This window comes from Eptatretus burgeri, chromosome 4 (genome assembly GCF_056783735.1).
Source record: "Eptatretus burgeri isolate ZD-2024b chromosome 4, Ebu_testis_v1, whole genome shotgun sequence".
NCBI classification, from domain to species: Eukaryota; Metazoa; Chordata; class Myxini; order Myxiniformes; family Myxinidae; genus Eptatretus; species Eptatretus burgeri.
In genome coordinates this window covers 141,382,686-141,402,829 of record NC_140964.1, presented here as the reverse complement: position 1 = coordinate 141,402,829, position 20,144 = coordinate 141,382,686, and the positions used below count along the sequence as shown (strand labels likewise).

The following is a 20,144-nucleotide window of genomic DNA, read 5'->3' as shown; positions in this document are numbered from 1 at the left end:
ATGATCTATCGTACATGAGCAAACGGATCGATGATGAAGCCTTACATTTTGACTACGATCTCATACATGTAGTTTCGCAGTTTAACTGAAATTTCATGCAAGTGTAGATACAGATACAGAACGTCAGTACAATTTTAAAACATTTATTGAACAGATTACTGTATATGTGTTCACACAGAAGATTCTGGACAGACAGATTTACTCCAGATCTCTCAACATAACCGGAGAATCTTCGTCTTTATGTAGTTTCCAGTAAGACAAAGTTTTTATAATTTTCTGACACTGACGCCAGTACGCCCGGTCTTGACAATTTCCAGGTGAACCTTATCTTCAGTCTTCTTTGACAGCTCCTGCTTAAATGGATGGTACACATATTCAAACCCAGACATATTAATCGCACAGAATGCTGGAATGACGTCAAACGCCAACACTAATGGCCATTAAAACAAGTTTCCATCTTGTATAGGTTAAAAGTCAGTCTGCTTCCCCCAAACCTGGGAAGATATATTATCTTGAAGCGACCAGAGCTTAATGGATACGTCTGGACATTTTCTTAAATCCACATTCCAACTTGTTTGTGCCTTTCATACAAAATTCTCAAGATAGTGCTACATGACAGGTAATTCTTCTCTATATTCAACTTACTGGCAAAGTTCAACCTGTTTACATTTTTAATATACAGGTGATCTTTCCATACAGAGGAGAAATATAATTATGTCACTTCCAAATGGATACATACTTAAAACATCATATCATATTTGAGTACATTTAATTTCAGGATTAATATATTTTATTTTAATATCAAGTTTTAATCATCATCAATTTATTTATTTTATCACCCCCAAACCCATCATGATAAAATGTTTCTCCACAAGTTAAAAGGAGGATCGCTCCATACAGTTTATTTATTTGTTTTTTGAGGGGGGTTGGGGGGAAGTTGTACAATTATAGTTTTAATATCACGTGGTTTATCGACTAAAAGATCAATTGATTGCGAGGTGACAGAGTTCTTGATTATTTTGCAGATGAGAGAATGCTGTGCCAGGCTGCACCGTCTTGTGTCCAAGGGATGTAGCAAGGAAGAGCTGGAGAAAACGATCGACAGCATGTTGGAAGAGGTATCTTGTATTTTTATGCCTCCGCCGATGAAGTCACCGGAGGCGTTATGTTTTCGGGTTGTCCGTCCGTATGTGAGGGGTGTTTGTTACCGCGATAACTTAAGAACGGCTGAAGGGATCGATGTCAAACTTAGTACATATATGTAAACATAAACTGATTACATTATGGGGTCAAGAGATCAAAGGTCAAAGTTAATGTCAGGTAAAACAGGTAAAAATGTGATATTTGAGAACAGCTGAAGAGATTTAAATCAAACTTGGTAAAAGTATGTACAATGATGGAATAATATGGATGGAGGCATATCTGTCGACGTAGCGATGTCAAAGAGTGCCGTTCTCATGCTACCTGTACTGGTTCCTCTTCTCTCGGCTTTGTATCTTACAGTAAATGATGGTAACTGCATTTTTATGTTTTTGTTTTTTTTCAATAGTGCAACAGGTACCATGATAACCTTGGAGGACAAACTTGTGTTTTCATTCTATTGCGATTTTGAGAATTCCTTCTGTCTCTCTCGACCTCAATACAGTGCAGCACTCATTTTGGGCACAAAACCCAGACCTTTTCATACAAATTAGTGAATGATTGACTGACTTAATGGGTGTAGAGTATAGATCATGAGATGAGCTCCATTCTTCATTGAGGAAAGAGATAATTGTAGATGCATTCCAAAAAATTTTCGACAAGCATCTCTCCACCTGTTTCTAATGGTCATTCCAGGTGATGCTAGCTTTCATTTGTTTTTGACTCTCGGTCAGATATTCACCTTGATATCAAGAACAACTTTTACATTATCAATTATAACGTGTGTGTGTGTGTGTGTGTGTGTGTGTGTGTGTGTGTGTGTGTGTGTGTGTGTGTGTGTGTGTGTGTGTGTGTGTGTGTGTGTGAACGTGTCTCCTACATAACTCCAAAACCATGAAACTTAGCGGCCCAAAACTTTTCATGCATACTAAGGGAACTCCAAGGAAATGCATAAATGAAAACTGGGTATTTGGGTTAAACACCCCTTTTGAAGATAATTTAGGGGGTGCTCATCACGAAAAAAAAAAAAAAAAAAAAAACCTAACAAAGATGGCAGCGCACCATTTTGGTCAGCTCGCTGGGGTCTTAAGCTGCCATTTTGTTTGACCTGCTCAAGAATGCCTCGACTTGGAACAGGCCGCAAGTTTCACAACGATAAACCTCACATTTTGTGGGTTCTAATATAACTGGTTTCCACCAATTGCGGTAGCCTATTGTTCTGATTTCGTCATCGCGGATTTTGAGGTGGGATTAGTCATTGTTTGCGTCCATGTGTACAATTACCTCCCATTACGAGTCTTTTTATGTTTCTCGTGCACTGTGAATTGTAGTAGACCAGCAGACTGGAACGAAAATAAATTTAACAAGTCTGAAGACAACGATGGTTCACGAGCGGTATTTGACGATGTAGATCGTTTCAGAAGTCAAGGATGAGACAATGTGATAATGTTTGACCAAGTTATAAAAATGATCAAAATGATGTGGTACGAGTGACAGGTTATTAGCTGCAAAATGTCGAAAACCCGGTTTCGTTCAACAACTTTCAAAATTTGACCGTTGCATAACCTTTAAAGGTCACAAAACAATGTTGTGGACATTAAAATAAGGAAACAGGATACGTGCTATAGCTTATTGGAGTTAGTTCGTCGAAGAAGGTCGAAAACCCGGTTCGATTCCCACAACTTTGAAAATTTGACCTTTGTGATCTTTAAAGGTCAAAGGTCAAGGATTATGACCATTGGTGCAAAACTTTCTCTGGAACATTCCAGGAACAATATAACGTCATATAGGCTATATGGCATTTCACACTCCTCGGATTATCCAGACTTTGATGAAATCAGCGTAAAAACAAACTTGAAGGGGGCGCCACGGGCAAGGTGTTCGAGATAGAGCAAAATGGTTTCAAGACTTTAGGTGGGGAATGACCTCAAGATTATGCATAAAAATATTGTCATCCGAGCTCTCAAAGTTTGGGCGGTCATATGATTTTTATGTCAAAATTCGAAATTTTCTAAGTTCGTGACCTTGTGAACTTGGGACGAAAATGCAAAATCGAGCTCTGTGGGGCTATCCAGGTGCCATTGGGCTAACCAAATACCGAAACCACTGCCAGATTCGACAAACCCCTCGGAGAAGATGGATTTCAATGTCAAAATCGCAATTTTCTAAGTTTGTGACCTTGTGACCTTGCCCTTGGGACGAAAATGAAAAACCGAGCTCTGTGGGGCTATGCGGGTGCCTTTGGGCTAACCAAATACCGAAACCCTTGCCAGATTCGACAAACTCCCTAGGAGAAGATGCAAATTGAAATCGGCTACCCCCTAAAACACAATTCGCAATTTTCTAAGTTCGTGACCTTGTGGCCTTGACCTTGGGATGAAAATGAAAAATCGAGCTCCGTGGGGCTATGCAGGTGCCATTGGGCTAATCAAATACCGAAACCCCTCTCAGATTCGACAAACCCCCTAGGAGAAGATGCAAATTGAAATCGGCTACCCCTAAAAAGACATGTTTTTTGGGCGTGGCTCCACCCATAATTTGTGCACCATGCCCATTTTCAGGAAAACACAACTAGATCATGATATAAACCTCCCACCAAAATTTTGTCACGATCAGATCAAAACCCACGGAGCTATGCTCGGGACAGACAGACAGACAGACTTACAGACAGACATACAGACAGACACACAACAATAACAAATATAGTGGTCACTTATTTTTTTCGTGAACCAATAACGAATCGTCATTGAACAGGAAATGGCATACTTCCGTGTGTCATAGGTTGTAGATAGAGTAATACTAGACCTACAAGATCCAATCCACACAAAACGGTGAATAATGGTGCCCAAACGTAAAATGATGGACAAAATTTATCATGCCAAAAGGCAGAGAAAAGTTATGAGATTGTGCGAAGAAATCGAGTTTTTATATACGTTGGCAAGAAGTGAAAGTGCAGCATCTGTGGGCCACCATTACCAGACCAATGAATCAACTGTGTGTAAACGTGAGCCAAATATCTGTGCAAGGGTTCCTGTCAGCAAAGCACAAAAGGCTCATTCCAATGCCGTGATCCTCATACTGAAAGGATAAATAAAAGCGCTTAATGTTTAATCGAGGGCTAAACAGAAAAAAATGCTTTTGAGTGGACCAGTGTATGGGAGAACCCATTGGAGATGTACCCAGACTTTGAGTGGACCAGTGTATGGGAGAACCCATTGGAGATGTACCCAGACTTTGAGTGAGCCGGTGTATGGGAGAACCCATTGTAGATGTACACAGACTTTGAGTGGATCGGTGTAAGGGAGAACCCATTGGAGATGTACCCAGACTTTGAGTGGGCCGGTGTATGGGAGAACCCATTGGAGATGTACCCAGACTTTGAGTGGGCCAGTGTATGGGAGAACCCATTGTAGATATACACAGACTTTGAGTGGACCGGTGTATGGGAGAACCCATTGGAGATGTACACAGACTTTGAGTGGGCCAGTGTATGGGAGAACCCATTGGAGATGTACCCAGACTTTGAGTGGGCCGGTGTATGGGAGAACCCATTGTAAATGTACACAGACTTTGAGTGGGCCGGTGTATGGGAGAACTCATTGTAGATGTACACAGACTTTGAGTGGGCCGGTGTATGGGAGAACCCATTGTAGATGTACACAGACTTTGAGTGGACCAGTGTATGGGAGAACCCATTGTAGATGTACCCAGACTTTGAGTGGACAAGTGTATGGGAGAACCCATTGTAGATGTACACAGACTTTGAGTGGACCGGTGTATGGGAGAACCCATTGCAGATTTACCAACGTTTTCACGAGGCACTTGGAGCCGAAGGCTCGAGCTCAACCATGACTCATGGAACAAATTGAGGCGAAGGTTTTTATGCTGGATCAGGTTTTTAACACCAGAGAGGGGATTATTTTCGAAGAGGATGCTATCTTGTACCTTCCTGTCAAAACAGGGTCGATCTGTTCCAGGTCAAGGCAGCGAAGGATCGTCTTACCCTTCTATGTGGAAATGCAGGAGGCGCCTTCGTTGTGCTCCCGATGATCCAACAGCCATCTCATGTTCTACATCCACATCTTTCAAACCTCAATCATTCTTCTTCTTCTTGCGTATGGCAGCTTAGCTGCCGGGATAGCTATCATTTCTTGGAAGCACGACTGTGTTGCCGATGTTGCCCCTCTACCAATACACACTGGTACTCATTTCGCCGACCTCGGAAGGAAGACAGGCTGAGTCAACCCCCTGGTGTATTGATTGGGCTAATGGGGCTTGAATTCAGGACCCGAGGATCCCAAGCCGCCACCCCAACCGCTAAGCCAACACCAGGCTCTGATAAACCTGATCAGAGCCTGGTGTTGTAAAAACCTAATTAGAGTAAAAACCTGATCCAGCATAAATTCCTTCGCCAAAATTTGTTCCATGAGCCATGTTATATATATATATATATATATATATATATATATATATATATATATATATATATATATATATATATATATATATATATATATATATATATATATATATATATATATTGTTGCGGATTCGCGCCCGCCGGCGTGCGAACGGCCACGTAACTCGAATCGCGGAACGTCGCCCACCGGACGGACAATCCCGTCGTGACCCTCTCGGACTAACGCCGGGAACTAGTCACGGGTGGGCCTTTCGGCCTCACCACGATCGTGCCAATCGGCCCCCCGCGTGGGATAGGGTTGCTCGCCAAATTCGACCTACCTAAGTACCCACACGGAGGGTAGACCGGGCGATCGCACCTCGCCGCAGGTCGACTTCGGACACGGGCCGCTTTAAGCGACCCGTTCCGTACTATCGGGATAACCGAGCGGTGTTATCGTCAACCTCGACGGTTCGATTAATTATTGGGCGTATTTAGCCCACGACCAACCCTTTACGTGAAGTAAGATGGAGATTCAATTAGAGAAAAGACGAAGCGAAACGGGAAAACAGTTCAACATAAAGCACATTTATTCCGCGGCACACAGAAAGCACACATATACAATTATACACCAAAAGCAAATGTAACAAAAGAAGAAACACCACAATAATGCACAAAAAGCAAATGTAAAAGAAGAAAAACACACTGCAGATCTACTACCGACTACCGAGCACACGGCAACACATACAGTTTTACTTCACAGACGGCGCCGACAACACATATACTCAAAGCAAAAGAAAAAGGGACCACCCTCAACGATGAGGGGGGCAGACGGGCCTGGGGCCGAGACCGCGTCGAGCCTACCCGTCTGGCGATGAGCCGCAAAATGGCGGTGGCGCCCCGACTCCGCGGGCCTCGCGGACAGTGTCTGGAATGGGGTGGGAACGGGGCCCCCTTCTCACACTATCTCAGCGCGGGGGGAAACAGGAGGGGGTTGTTGATGCTCGGGGGAATGAGGATATCTCGCTGGCTCGGGTCCCGCGACAAGCGTCTCCACCGCGACCTCGGTCGCGTTACCGGCCTCCCCTCTCCGCAGCTCCCCGACTCTGACATGAGCGCCTTCTCGACTGCCTTCGCCGCCGCCACCTCTCCAACTCTCCCACTCTCCACTCTTCTCAGCTCCGTCCAACTGCTTTCTCCGACTCTTCTCTTCTCAACTCTCCTTGACTGACTCAACTACTCCGACTCTTCCCAACTCAACTACCTTTTTGGCGAGCGAACGCGGCCCTTTATAGCCCCCGTGGCTTCGCTCCTTCACCTTCGACCCTTTACCTCTGGCTGGCTCCCCATTGGACAGAGGAAAAGTGGGCGTGAATGATTTTTGATCCGCGAATCTGCATCTAGCGATTATACTCCGACGCACCTGGAGGAGGGGCCAAATCGCCCCACGCTCGCCGATAGGACGGAACAGAAGTGGGCGTGAATCGTTCTTGATCCGATTTCTTCGGAAAGGCTGGTGTTTTTGCACCCGCCGCTCGGCGCGCGCCCTGCACGAGTCCAGGATCGGTGTCCACAAGCGGCGCGGGAATGGCGGTGATGCGATGGTTGCGAGAGCGAGATGTGACGGCAAGGGTCGTGGCTGTGGTTGTGAAGCGGCGTTGCGGTTGGTGGTTGTTGTGTGATGGCTGTTGAGACGTGGTTGGTGGTGGTTGTGGTGGTAGTAATGGCGGCTGGTCCAAAATAAAGATAGTAAAAGAAAAACGGCTATCTAGAAGGGTCGCAGCCCGAATGAATGACATTTATTCCCTCGAAACAACGGGTTTGGGCCTAACTACACATATACTTACAGAGATATCTCACCTAAGGGACCTGAATGGTGGTTTGCGAATTTCGTCAACCACAACAAAAAAAATATATATATATATATATATATATATATATAGTTGCGGATTCGCGCCCGCCGGCGTGCGAGCGGCCACGTAACTCGAATCGTGGCACGTCGCCCACCGGACAGACAATCCCGTCGTGACCCTCTCGGACTAACGCCGGGAACTAGTCACAGGTGGGCCTTTCGGCCTCACCACGATCGTGCCAATCGGCCCGCCGCGTGGGATAGGGTTGCTCGCCAAATTCGACCTACCTAAGTACCCACACGGAGGGTAGACCGGACGATCGCACCTCGCCACAGGTCGACTTCGGACACCGGCCACTTTAAGCGACCCGTTCCGTACTATCGGGATAACCGAGCGGTGTTATCGTCAACCTCGACGGTTCGATTAATTATTGGGCGTATTTAGCCCACGACCAACCCTTTACGTGAAGTAAGATGGAGATTCAAAAAAAAAAAGACGAAGCGAAACGGGAAAAACAGTTCAACATAAAGCACATTTATTCCGCGGCAAACGGAAAGCACACATATACAATCACAACAATTATGCACCAAAAGCAAATGTAAAAGTAACACGACAATTCTGCACAAAATGCAAATGCAACAAAAGAGACACAATGCAGATCTACTACCGACTACCGAGCACACGGCAACACTTATACAGTTTTACTTCACAGACGGCGCCGACAACACATATACTCAAAGCAAAAGAAAAAGGGACCACCCTCAACGATGAGGGGGGCAGACGGGCCTGGGGCCGAGACCGCGTCGAGCCTACCCGTCTGGTGATGAGCCGCAAAATGGCGGCGGCGCCCCGACTCCGCGGGCCTCGCTGGCACTGCCTGGAATGGGGTGGGAACAGGGCCCCCTTTTCACACTATCTCAGCGCGGGGGGAAACAGGAGGGGGTTGTTGATGCTCGGGGGAATGAGGATATCTGGCGGCTTGGGTCCCGCGACGAGCGACTCCACTGCGACCTCGGTCGCGTTACCGGCCTCCCCTCTCCGCAGCTCCCCGACTCTGACACGAGCGCCGACCTCCACAAAGATTCTTGGCTTCTCCAGCCTCTCCGGACCCTGACAGACACTCTCTCGACTGCTTTCGCCGCCGCCACAACTCTTCAACTCTTTCCTCTTCTCAACTTTTCAACTCTTCCCAACTGCCTTCGCCGCCGCCACAACTCTCCAACTCTCCACTCTTCTGAACTCCGTCCAACTGCCTCGATTCGCTCTGCGCTCGGTGCTTTATAGTCCGACAGGAGAAATCATATGCAGATTTTTGGATCAGGAATGGCTCGGGGGCGGAGCCACGCTCCCCATTGGACAGAGGAAAAGTGGGCGTGAATCATTCTTGATCCGCGAATCTGCATATAGCGATTATACTCCGACCGCCTGGAGGCGGGGCCAAATCGCCCCACGCTCGCTGATAGGACGGAACAGAAGTGGGCGTGAATCATTCTTGATCCGATTTCTCGGAAAGGCTGGTGTTTTTGCACCCGCCGCTCGGTGCGCGCCCTGTACGAGTCCAGGATCGGTGCCCACAAGCGGCGCGGGAATGGCGGTGATGCGATGGTTGCGAGAGCGAGATGTGACGGTAAAGGTCGTGGCTGTTGGTGTTGTTGTTGTTGTGAAGCGGCGTTGCGGTTGGTGGTTGTTGTGGTGGTAGTAATGGCGGCTGGTCCAAAATAAAGATAGTAAAAGAAAAAGGGCTATCTAAAAGGGTCGCAGCCCGAATGAATGACATTTATTCCCTCTAAACAACGGGTTTGGGCTAACTACACATATACTTACAGAGATATCTCACCTACGGGACCTGAATGGTGGTTTGCGAATTTTGTCAACCACAACACTACCCCTCCCCTTTTTACAGACTCGTCCCGAGTCATCAAATTTTCGTGTGCCATCATGTGTAGTTTTCCCCTAGTACATTTTACCGACGGATCCCTGAGTGCGACATTCATGGTATTCGTGTCCCCAAAATAAATAACCTGAGGGCTGAGTAACTACCTAAACAAACCCACTCACACGGACGACTTAAATAAAATTGCCGGCGCTAAGACAGACATGCCAGGGGCGCACTCATATGTACAGTACATCTTAACCTTAACTTACAAATTTTACACTAAACCATGGCCCAGGATCAATGGACTGCAAAAAGAAAGCAGTTAGCAGGGAGCCAGGCTGCTCGCATGCAGTCTCTGGCTCAAACAATGCAGGTGACAGGGAACGTGGCCGGCTGCTCACACGCAGTCCAAGGCCTTCCCTTTTGAACTGAACGCAGTGAACCACAACGGTGCATGGGCTGCACAAAGCAGTCTCCGTGCCAGCTCAAGTGGCACACGCAATGAACACAACGAATGGATGGATGGATGAATGGATGGACGCAAACACGGTGCATGGGCCACCACTGCAGGCCCGTGTTGTAGCTGCCAACAGGGCAGTTCTCGCAGCTTGCAAACTGTTGCTTTCTGATCCTGGCGCACATGGCAATGAACAGGGGGGGGGGGCAAAGCAAAAATTGAACGGGGCTGGTGAACAGGGGCAGTGGGCATGGCATGGCAAAGGTGATCAGGCAAACACAGCCTGCAGAACAAGGCCGCTGCAGGCAAACACAGCCGGCAGATGAACTGGCCGGCACAACCTTGCAGAAAACAGCTGCAGACGATCCGGCCGGTACAGGCCTTGCAGCACAGCAGCTGCAGCTGATCCAGCCAGCACAGGCCTTGCAGCAAAACAACAGCTGCCGATGAAGCTGGCCAGCCTTCGCCGTTCAGTGGAGGTGGGTGGAGGGAGTGTGGTGGTGCTGGCCACTCGGAAGGCGGGCTCGGACCTACTCTACGGTCTCCCTCCCAACCTATCGCCTTTGCCTGTCACTGTCTTTACCCACTCCCTTAATTTGTCAAACCCCAATTTAGCCCCAACTTATTTTTTTATTTTTACTTCCCCACTATAAATCGTCCCCTTACCCCCTTTATCGTCCTTGTTTGGCTAACCTATCTCGTCACCTAGCCTACTCCCAACCCCTACGTTCCCTTCCCGGAGGGGAACAAGGGAGAGCTAGCGTCCTGTGTTGAGGCCCAATCCAAGCCTCAGAATGGCCTCCCCAGAGTTCAGCGATCTTAACACAAAGTGGGTCCAGCGGCCCACAACGAGAGCGAAGGGATGGATGGTGCGGAGGGGTACACTTCCTATCTACCCTAACCATTTAACTGTTAAACTACCCCGGGGCTTTCAACAAGCGCCTCGCGCTTAAGCTATTGGTTCTAACAACCCAGATTCCCGTCGCCTGTGTTGGTGTCCTCACAATTTCGGGCCTTGCCCCCCAATTTTCTCTCCGTGCCCTCACACGGTCTCATGGCTGGGACGCGTGGCTCCCTTTGGCAGGCACCACCCTCTGCCAAATCTCCAGCTATGGCACCCCCGGGCACTACACTGCCTCCGAGCCTACCAGCTCCCTAAACACCGGGGAGTGCCCCCCATGGCACCTCCCCTGAAACGCACACGTGGCAGGCTGGCTTCCCAGGCCCCTTTCCGAGGGTCACCCGTGCCCACAACACTGCCCACGCGGCTAATGGCGCCCCGGGTCCCCGCACCAAGCAGGCGCACCCGTGCCCACTACGCTATCCAGGCCCCCCATGGGCCCTTGGCCTACTACGGCCGACTAGCCTGGTGCCCGGGGTACCCACTCAGCGATACTCACCTTTCGCAGCCACGCTCCCAGCCCGTCAACAGGGCTCCTGCACCCCTCCAAATGGGTTTCGAGCCTACATTCACACCAACAACAAAACGACCTCCATTTTTCAATTTAACTAACCCCCTAACTCACTCTACACTGACCCCGGGGTCCCTTGGGCGGGAGTCACTCCTCCCCCCAATCACTCATCGCACCATGCAGTCCCCATTCGCTCCATACACACAGACCCGCTGGCCTCACTCACTCACCAAGCACATGCTTCCACTTCACTCACCAACAACTCTTCAACACACACACCACTGAACTCTGCCATCCTTCTAACTACCTCCCCTAACTAACTCGTGCTCCCACGTCGTCCCTTACACTATAGCACGTTCCTTTTAACACTACGTAGCTAAACTACGTCCCCTCTACACACTCACTGTCAGTCACTGTCTCCAAATAATCTCATTAATCAATTTCCCAGCCTAAATCTCGCTACAATCCCTCTAACTAATCCATTCCACGGGCCCCATGAGGACTTACCCCTGCCCCATGGAGCCGGTCTAGCTATGCTAACCCTTCCCCCTAACTAGTTTCTATCCTTTGCCCTGGTAAGGGGGTCTTCCACCCCTTGCCCGGGAATCCTGTGCACCCGAAAGTGAGGCTTGCTTTTTTTTTTCCTTTTTTTTTTTTTTTCCACATGCGCAGCACCAGCGCGGCAACTCACAGCTCGCGCACTTTGCACCTGCCCGTGACGTCATGCAGCTGCACGTGTACCTCGTCCCTCCTTGGACGGTACCATCCGGCAGGGATACCCCTCCTGCCGGATTCCAACCCAACGTGCAGCCATGAAGTCACCGTGCGCATAAAAAAAAACACAAGCCCCACGTCTCGAGGGGTTCCCCACGCGAACACATGTGCTTTGCCCGTTGGAGCTTAACACACACGATCGCGTGGAGAACCCGTCCAGTCCAAATCCATAATCCTGCCTAAACTTTGTCCGTCGCGGGATCGGCAACATTCACCGCGCTCGTTTCCGGACCGGGACTTCACTCTCGCAAGCGAGCACGTGGGGGGCTCGTGCGTTGCACAGCACGGACCTCGCGCTCGCTGCTGGGTGAACCCGGCACGGTCCTCGAAACAGCTACAGCCGCTACTCGGCTTTCTTTCCTCTGTCGCAGTCTCCGTCTCCATTCCACACACGCACTCCCGCGTGTTACGACGCTAACACACCTCACCATTAAACTCACACCGGGAGACGCGGCTGCATGTTCACACATGCCGACCGTCATCTCCCTCACACACAGCGACCTTGCACACGCTGTCTCTTTCACACTCGGCCGTTCACTCACGCATGCCATTACCCTTGCACACGTGGCTCCACTCACTCGCGGCCTTTCACTCACTCGTGCCATTTCCCTCACACAAACCATACCACTCACACACGCGGGGGCACTCATCCGCGGTGCCTCACTCATACACCGTGCCTCACTCACACACACGGCGACACTCACACACGGTGCCTCATCCACACACGGCATGCTGGGAAGCACGCCCTTTGGCACACTTGCCACTACACCACTCACACACGCGGGGGCACTCGCCCGCGGTGTCTCACTCACACACCGTGCCTCACTCACACACGCGGGGGCACTCGCCCGCGGTGTCTCATCCATACTGGCGGTTTCCTCCACACACGGGGACGCACTCACACCTTGCACCACACACACAGGGACAACCACACTGGGGATTCGTGTCCCCACAAGAGTCTCCGGGGCCTCTATACCCCCCAAGCTTTCCGTGCACCCGTTCGCAGCACTCCTCCCCCCGAACTCGCTCGACACGACCGAACCCACCTGGTCGTGACTCGCTTCAAGGGGGCATACTCCCTCCCCTCGTTCCTGGAGGAGGCCATCCAACTGCTCGCACCGGGTCTCTACCCAGTCCGCGAGCTCCCCCTCGTGCTCCTCCACTACCTCCATGTGTGTGTGTGCGTCACTTACCCCGTCTTCATCATGTAGTCTTTCCTCTATCGTTCCCATCTCCCGTGTCTCTGACAACTCAGTCACCTCTTCACCCTTTACCTCCCTTGTCTCAAGTATTATTTCCGTCTCTTCCCTTGTTATCTCCCTCGTGCACGTCGCCGTCACCCCAATTAGTTTTTCCCCCTCGGTCACCATCACTTTTTCCGTCACGACCCTCGCCCAACACGTCTCCCGAATTACTTTGTCACCCGCCTCCACCGCGGGCCTGACAGCCGTTGCACTCCCTCCCAGCTCGTTCGCTCCCACACGTGGCGTCGCCATTTTAAGCTCCCTGGTCACTGCCTTCATGCCCGCCTGCAGGCTTCGGCCCATGTTCTGCGTCTCACCCCGCAGCTCTTTCATTTCTTCTTTCATTTTGAGTGCGTTTGTTTCCATATTTTCGTTCATTTGCTTGTTCATGCCTTTTATTTCGTTTTTCATTTCATTTGTGTTTGTATCCATCCTCGCTGTCATTGCCGCCAGCATGGCGCATAGCTGGGCCATGTCGGGTGCGCTTGGGTGAGCCGATTCGGCAAGGATCGGGGGGTTTTGGTGGAGAGGGGGAGGGGAGGTGTCATACACCGCGGCCGCCACCGCACCTATTTCGGGCTCTGGGTTCAGTTGGGGGAGTTCGTGTTCCTGCACAACCAACATTTCCTGCACGGGGATTTCATCCTGGACCATGGATTCTACACATTCTAAATCCATTTCTAATACCCCCGGCTTCCGCTCGCCTTGAGACGCCATCTTATTTCTCGTAAAAGGTTAATTTAAATCGCTCGTAATTTGGAGGGAATCGGGGCTCGCTCCTCTCACCCCTGGACCGATTCCCGTGAATTTAGTTGGAGACAGGAGAGCCCATTTTCCCGCTCTCCGACACCAGTGCCGCGAGGAGCGGGATGGGTTTGTGTCCCACTCCTGACACCAGTGTTGCGGTATTCGCGCCCGCCGGCGTGCGAGCGGCCACGTAACTCGAATCGCGGCACGTCGCCCACCGGACGGACAATCCCGTCGTGACCCTCTCGGATTAACGCCGGGAACTAGTCACGGGTGGGCCTTTCGGCCTCAACACGATCGTGCCAATCGGCCCCCCGCGTGGGATAGGGTTGCTCGCCAAATTCGACCTACCTAAGTACCCACACGGAGGGTAGACCGGGCGATCGCACCTCGCCACAGGTCGACTTCGGACACAGGCCACTTTAAGCGACCCGTTCCGTACTATCGGGATAACCGAGCGGTGTTATCGTCAACCTCGACGGTTCGATTAATTATTGGGCGTATTTAGCCCACGACCAACCCTTTACGTGAAGTAAGATGGAGATTCAATAAAAGAAAAGACGAAGCGAAACGGGAAAAACAGTTCAACATAAAGCACATTTATTCCGCGGCAAACGGAAAGCACACATATACAATCACAACAATTATGCACCAAAAGCAAATGTAAAAGTAACACGACAATTCTGCACAAAAAGCAAATGCCACAAAAGAGACACAATGCAGATCTACTACCGACTACCGAGCACACGGCAACACTTATACAGTTTTACTTCACAGACGGCGCCGACAACACACATACTCAAAGCAAAAGAAAAAGGAAGGGGCCACCCTCAACGATGAGGGGGCAGATGGGCCTGGGGCCGAGACCGCGTCGAGCCTACCCGTCTGGTGATGAGCCGCAAAATGGCGGCGGCGCCCCGACTCCGCGGGCCTCGCTGGCACTGCCTGGAATGGGGTGGGAACAGGGCCCCCTTTTCACACTATCTCAGCGCGGGGGGGAACAGGAGGGGGTTGTTGATGCTCGGGGGAATGAGGATATCTGGCTGGCTTGGGTCCCGCGACGAGCGACTCCACTGCGACCTCGGTCGCGTTACCGGCCTCCCCTCTCCGCAGCTCCGCGACTCTGACACGAGCGCCGACCTCCACAAAGATTCATGGCTTCTCCAGCCTCTCCGGACCCCGACAGACACTCTCTCGACTGCTTTCGCCGCCGCCACAACTCTCCAACTCTTTCCTCTTCTCAACTCTTCAACTCTTCCCAACTGCCTTCGCCGCCGCCACAACTCTCCCACTCTTCCACTCTCCACTCTTCTCAACTCCGTCCAACTGCCTCGATTCGCTCCGCGCTCGGTGCTTTATAGTCCGACAGGAGAAATCATATGCAGATTTTTGGATCAGGAATGGCTCGGGGGCGGAGCCACGCTCCCCATTGGACAGAGGAAAAGTGGGCGTGAATCATTCTTGATCCGCAAATCTGCATATAGCGATTATACTCCGACGCGCCTGGAGGCGAGGCCAAATCGCCCCACGCTCGCTGATAGGACGGAACAGAAGTGGGCGTGAATCATTCTTGATCCGATTTCTCGGAAAGGCTGGTGTTTTTGCACCCGCTGCTTGGTGCGCGCCCTGTACGAGTCCAGGATCGGTGCCCACAAGCGGCGTGGGAATGGCGGTGATGCGATGGTTGCGAGAGCGAGATGTGACGGTAAAGGTCGTGGCTGTTGGCGTTGTTGTTGTTGTGAAGCGGCGTTGCGGTTGGTGGTTGTTGTGTGATGGCTGTTGAGACGTGGTTGGTGGTGGTTGTGGTGGTAGTAATGGCGGCTGGTCCAAAATAAAGATAGTAAAAGAAAAACGGCTATCTAAAAGGGTCGCAGCCCGAATGAATCACATTTATTCCCTCCAAACAACGGGTTTGGGGCTCACTACACATGTACTTGCAGAGATATCTCACCTACAGGACCTGAATGGTGGTTTGCGAATTTCCTCAACCACAACACTATATATTGTTGTGGAAGGAAACCCGCGAAGGAGCGCGGAGTCGGGGCACCGCCCCCACATTTGTGGCTCATCACAAGACGGCGAAGCTCCACCCAGTCTCGCGGCCCACAGGCCCGTCTGTCCCCTTGTATTTGAGGGTGGCCCTTTTCTTTTGCTTTTGAGTATATGTGTTGTCGGCGCCGTATGTAAAGTAAAACTGTGTAAGTGTTGCCGTGTGCTCACGTAGTCGGTAGTATCTCTGCATTGTGGTGTTTCTTTTGTTGCAATTGCTTTTGGTGCATAATTGTTGTAATTGTATATGTGTGCTTTCCGTGTGCCGCGGAATAAATGTGCCTTATGTTGAACTGTTTTTCCCGTTTCGCTTCATCTTTTCTTTAATTGAATCTCCATCTTACTTCACGTAAAGGGTTGGTCGTGGGCTTAATTTGCCCGATAATTAATCGGAACCGTCGAGGTCGACGATATAACATCGCTCGGTTATCCCGATAGTACGGAACGGGTCGCTTCAGTGGCCCGTGTCCGGAGTCGACCTGCGGCGAGGTGCGATCGCCCGGTCTACCCTCCGTGTGGGTACTTAGGTAGGTCGAATTTGGCGAACAACCCTATCCCACGCGGGGGGCTGATTGGCACGATCGTGGTGAGGCCGAAAGGCCCACCCGTGACTAGTTCCCGGCGTTAGTCCGAGAGGGTCACGACAGAATTGTCCGTCCGGTGGGCGACGTACCGCGATTCGAGTTGCGTGGCCGCTCGCACGCCGGCGGGCGCGAATTCGCAACAATATATATATATATATATATATATATATATATATATATATATATATATATATATATATATATATATATATAACAGCATTATCTTCAAGCTAAGACTTGCGTTTTCTATTTCTGGCAGAGTATAGTACGAACAGTACGTAATAAGCTTACCCTATCCTGTGTGGATGCAACAAGGGAATTAATGAACAGGAGTAAGAGAAAGGAAAATGAAGGAAATACAGAAAGTTGCAAGTATGTGAGGGGCAGTTAGTGAGGATAGAAACTATCACAAATGGGGATGAAGAATGACCTGAGATGGTGGTGAACTGACCACTTGAAGCCCTGGAAGGAAGAGTGATGTTCAATAAACTGAGGAAGACAAGGATTCAGACATGGAGAATAGATATGAACAATTGAGTGGATGTGAGTATGAAGCCTGAATGTTGGGAATTTCATACGGAGGGATTGTTAGAAGAGCCTCAGCCTATAGGAAGGGTGGTTAAAAGGCTTAAGAAAAGCTGGGACATTGGATTTAGGAGTGGATGGGCCAGGCACAAGTTTGATGGTGAAAAGGGAAGAAAAGCATGGAATTGGGGTTGGGGGAATGGGGTTGGGTTGGGGTATGCAGTAAGGGAAGAGAAGAATGGGGGTGCAGGGAAATGTCTAAATGAGAGGGGGGAAAATGAGCATTTAAAATTCACTTTGGCCAGTGAGGAAGGAAAAAGGTGGAGAAGGGAGGATTTTTGATTACCTCGTCCACCGAAGGTGAAGGAGGTTATACTTTCACCCCTTTCTGTATGTCTGTCTGTCTGTTTGTTTGTGTGCAGGATATCTAAAAAAAGATGTGGACAGATTCGGATGAAATTTTATGGACAGGTCCGGTGTGTGACAAGGACGAACTGATTAATTTTGTTGAAGATCCGGATCCGGATCCGACTACTAGAATATTGAAAAGTGATTCTTCACCATTGAGAGATCGGGTGAAAAATTATATATAGCACGATATCTCAAAAAGTTGTGGGCTGATTCGGACAAAACTTGGTGGCTATGTTGGGTGTGTGGCAAGGATGAATTGATTCGATTTTGGTGAAGATCCGAATCCAGATATGGATACGAGAATGATTTAATTTTTTAGTGCTTCTTCACCATTGAGAGTTACGGCCAAAAACGATATAATGCTGAAAAGCATGATATTTCAATTTTTTATATGTATTGGGCTCGATATGTTCTCATGGATCAGGCATTACGTGGTGGCGGTATGCGCTCTACCGAGTGCCCTTCTAGTTGATTAACTGTTTTTGCTTCATGTCATGTTTGTAAGTAGTAAGTATAAGAGGGAAATAGGAAAATGGAAGTGTGAGGGAAAAGGAGAGCAGAAACTAAAAGAAAGAGAAAGAGTTAACAGTTGAGGTCAACTAACATGATTACAAATTGAAGACCGAAAGACATGAAAATGAACACCATGAGGAAACATGTCTGTGCCCTTCACATTTCGAGTATGTGTCACCCAACCACACTAAATTTTGTAAGTATTTGTTTGTTGGTTTGTTTCATTCTTGTTTATCTTTCCTTCACTAGGTATACCAAGTGCTGAGTATCTGCCTGGGCTGTCCTCCTGACACATTCGTCTGGGAGTACAGAGATAAGGACAAAGTTTCTCATCGAATTGGCCCCATCTCACCACGTGATTTCTACACAGAGCATGTACAACCCGTGTACAACATCACTGACAAGGTGATTGGTTTTTGTTATGCTTGATTTCCCTTTAGTAGGGCAACTTAGCATAACAATTGTGCATTTTGTGAGGAAAGCACCGAATTTGGCACACTAGTAGCCGATCATATTATGAACAGATTTGGATATTGGGCCATCTCAAAATTTTTGATGGCAGTGGAAAATGGCTGCCACAGCCATCAGCGGCTGAATTTGAGATGGCCCAATATCCAAATCTGTTCATAATAGGATAGGCTACTAGTGTGCCAAATTCGGTGCTTTCCTCACAAAATGCACAATTGTTATGCTATCTTTAGCTAAGTTGCCCCACTACTTTACTTTAAGCAATATTGCGATTACCTTTAAAAATGCAAATTTTAAAGCTTTAAGTTTTCAATGACGAATCTTATGAGATTTATTTTCATGCAGAAATCAAGGCTCATGGAAGAGCTCAACAAGAAACTGAGAGGAGTGTTGGGAACTTGGGATATACAAATAAATGAAAATAATAAAGATTGCAGTTTGGTTATGAGAGTTACAAGGGTAACAAAGATTAATGTTCTTTCTTTCACCCTTATGTATGTCCATCCCTCTTCTCCCTGTATGTCTTTTATGGTTTAGCTCCTCCATGAGCCTTGGCCCGTGTATAAAAAAACATGCCGAGATTATATTTGTGAATGGAAATAGACGAGAGGATAAAGGCAATTGACGGGATCATTCAACATCAAGAAGAGCTTCTTCCAAATGAATAACTTTTCATCTGTCGAGCTTTTTCTAGATTATCTCTTTACAGCACCTTCCTTTGGCTCTTTGTCGACTTTCTTTCTGCCAATGATCATTTCTGAAAAGTGAGCTGCTCAACCATCCATTTCTGCCTATCTTGAAAAACAGCTACCTGGAAGCAATTTGGAACATGCCTTCATTGATCAGCTACCTGGAACATGCATTTCAACAGGAAAATCCCATCTGTCCTTCTCCAGGAATCAGCTTTTAAATCCCTCAGTCAACTTCTCTGGCCAATCCTTGTTGCTATTGCTGATGCTACGAGGTTTCGCAGTCTGTCACAACCTGTAGTGGGCAGACCACATCTCCAGACAGGCCAACATCATGGTATTCTCCACCGAGGTAAGACTGTTGAGAGCCAATTATAGTGTATAAGGCTTTCAAATGAAGTATCACTGAGTATGGGTCCCCACTCTGGGGTGGTGGAGTTGCTTTCCATCTTGCTCCCTTGGATGCAGTGGAGTTCAAGCCTTTACATTTCATTCGCATTTTCCAGCAGGAGGCAAAGTCCCATGGTTTGCTTCTTGCCCACCACAGTCAGGTTGGCAGACTGTCAGTTTTATATCTCCTCACTTCTGGCCAAGCACCTCCTGCCCTCTCACCCCTCCATCCTTCCACGGCCCACCCAGGTCACCGATGTTCTCCCAGAATTCCAAACCTGGTTACCCTTTTCAATTCCAATCTGAATGCTCACCATAATTCCTTTATCTCTCCATTCTCTTGTCTGTGGAACTCACTCCCTGTATGATCTCTTGTCCTTCAATGGTGGCCAATCATTACCTCCTGCTTTCTCATATTCTCGTTAACCTCCTCCTCCTCCTCCTCATTCTCCTCTCCTTTTTCCCCACTCATGCACAATACAATGCCTTTGCCTCCTTTCCTTTAATTATCTGCCTTTCTGTGAACACGTGGCCCTTTGTTGCTTAGCTCCTCCATGGACCAAGATTTCTATTTCCAAAATCAAAAACCTGCTGCCATGTTGACATCGTGTCA

At 48.9% G+C, this 20,144-nt stretch overlaps 1 protein-coding gene across 2 annotated transcripts in view; it reads left to right on the top strand.

Annotated features, from left to right (window-relative positions):
* Positions 1–20,144, top strand: part of BLMH (bleomycin hydrolase) — a 124,799-nt gene that overhangs the window by 63,232 nt on the left and 41,423 nt on the right. For both annotated transcript variants that reach the window (XM_085880201.1, XM_085880202.1), the window contains exons 6-7: positions 1,026–1,118; positions 18,234–18,389. In XM_085880201.1, coding sequence (XP_085736327.1) covers positions 1,026–1,118; positions 18,234–18,389 — 249 coding nt within the window. The remainder of the gene's footprint in view (positions 1–1,025; positions 1,119–18,233; positions 18,390–20,144) is intronic.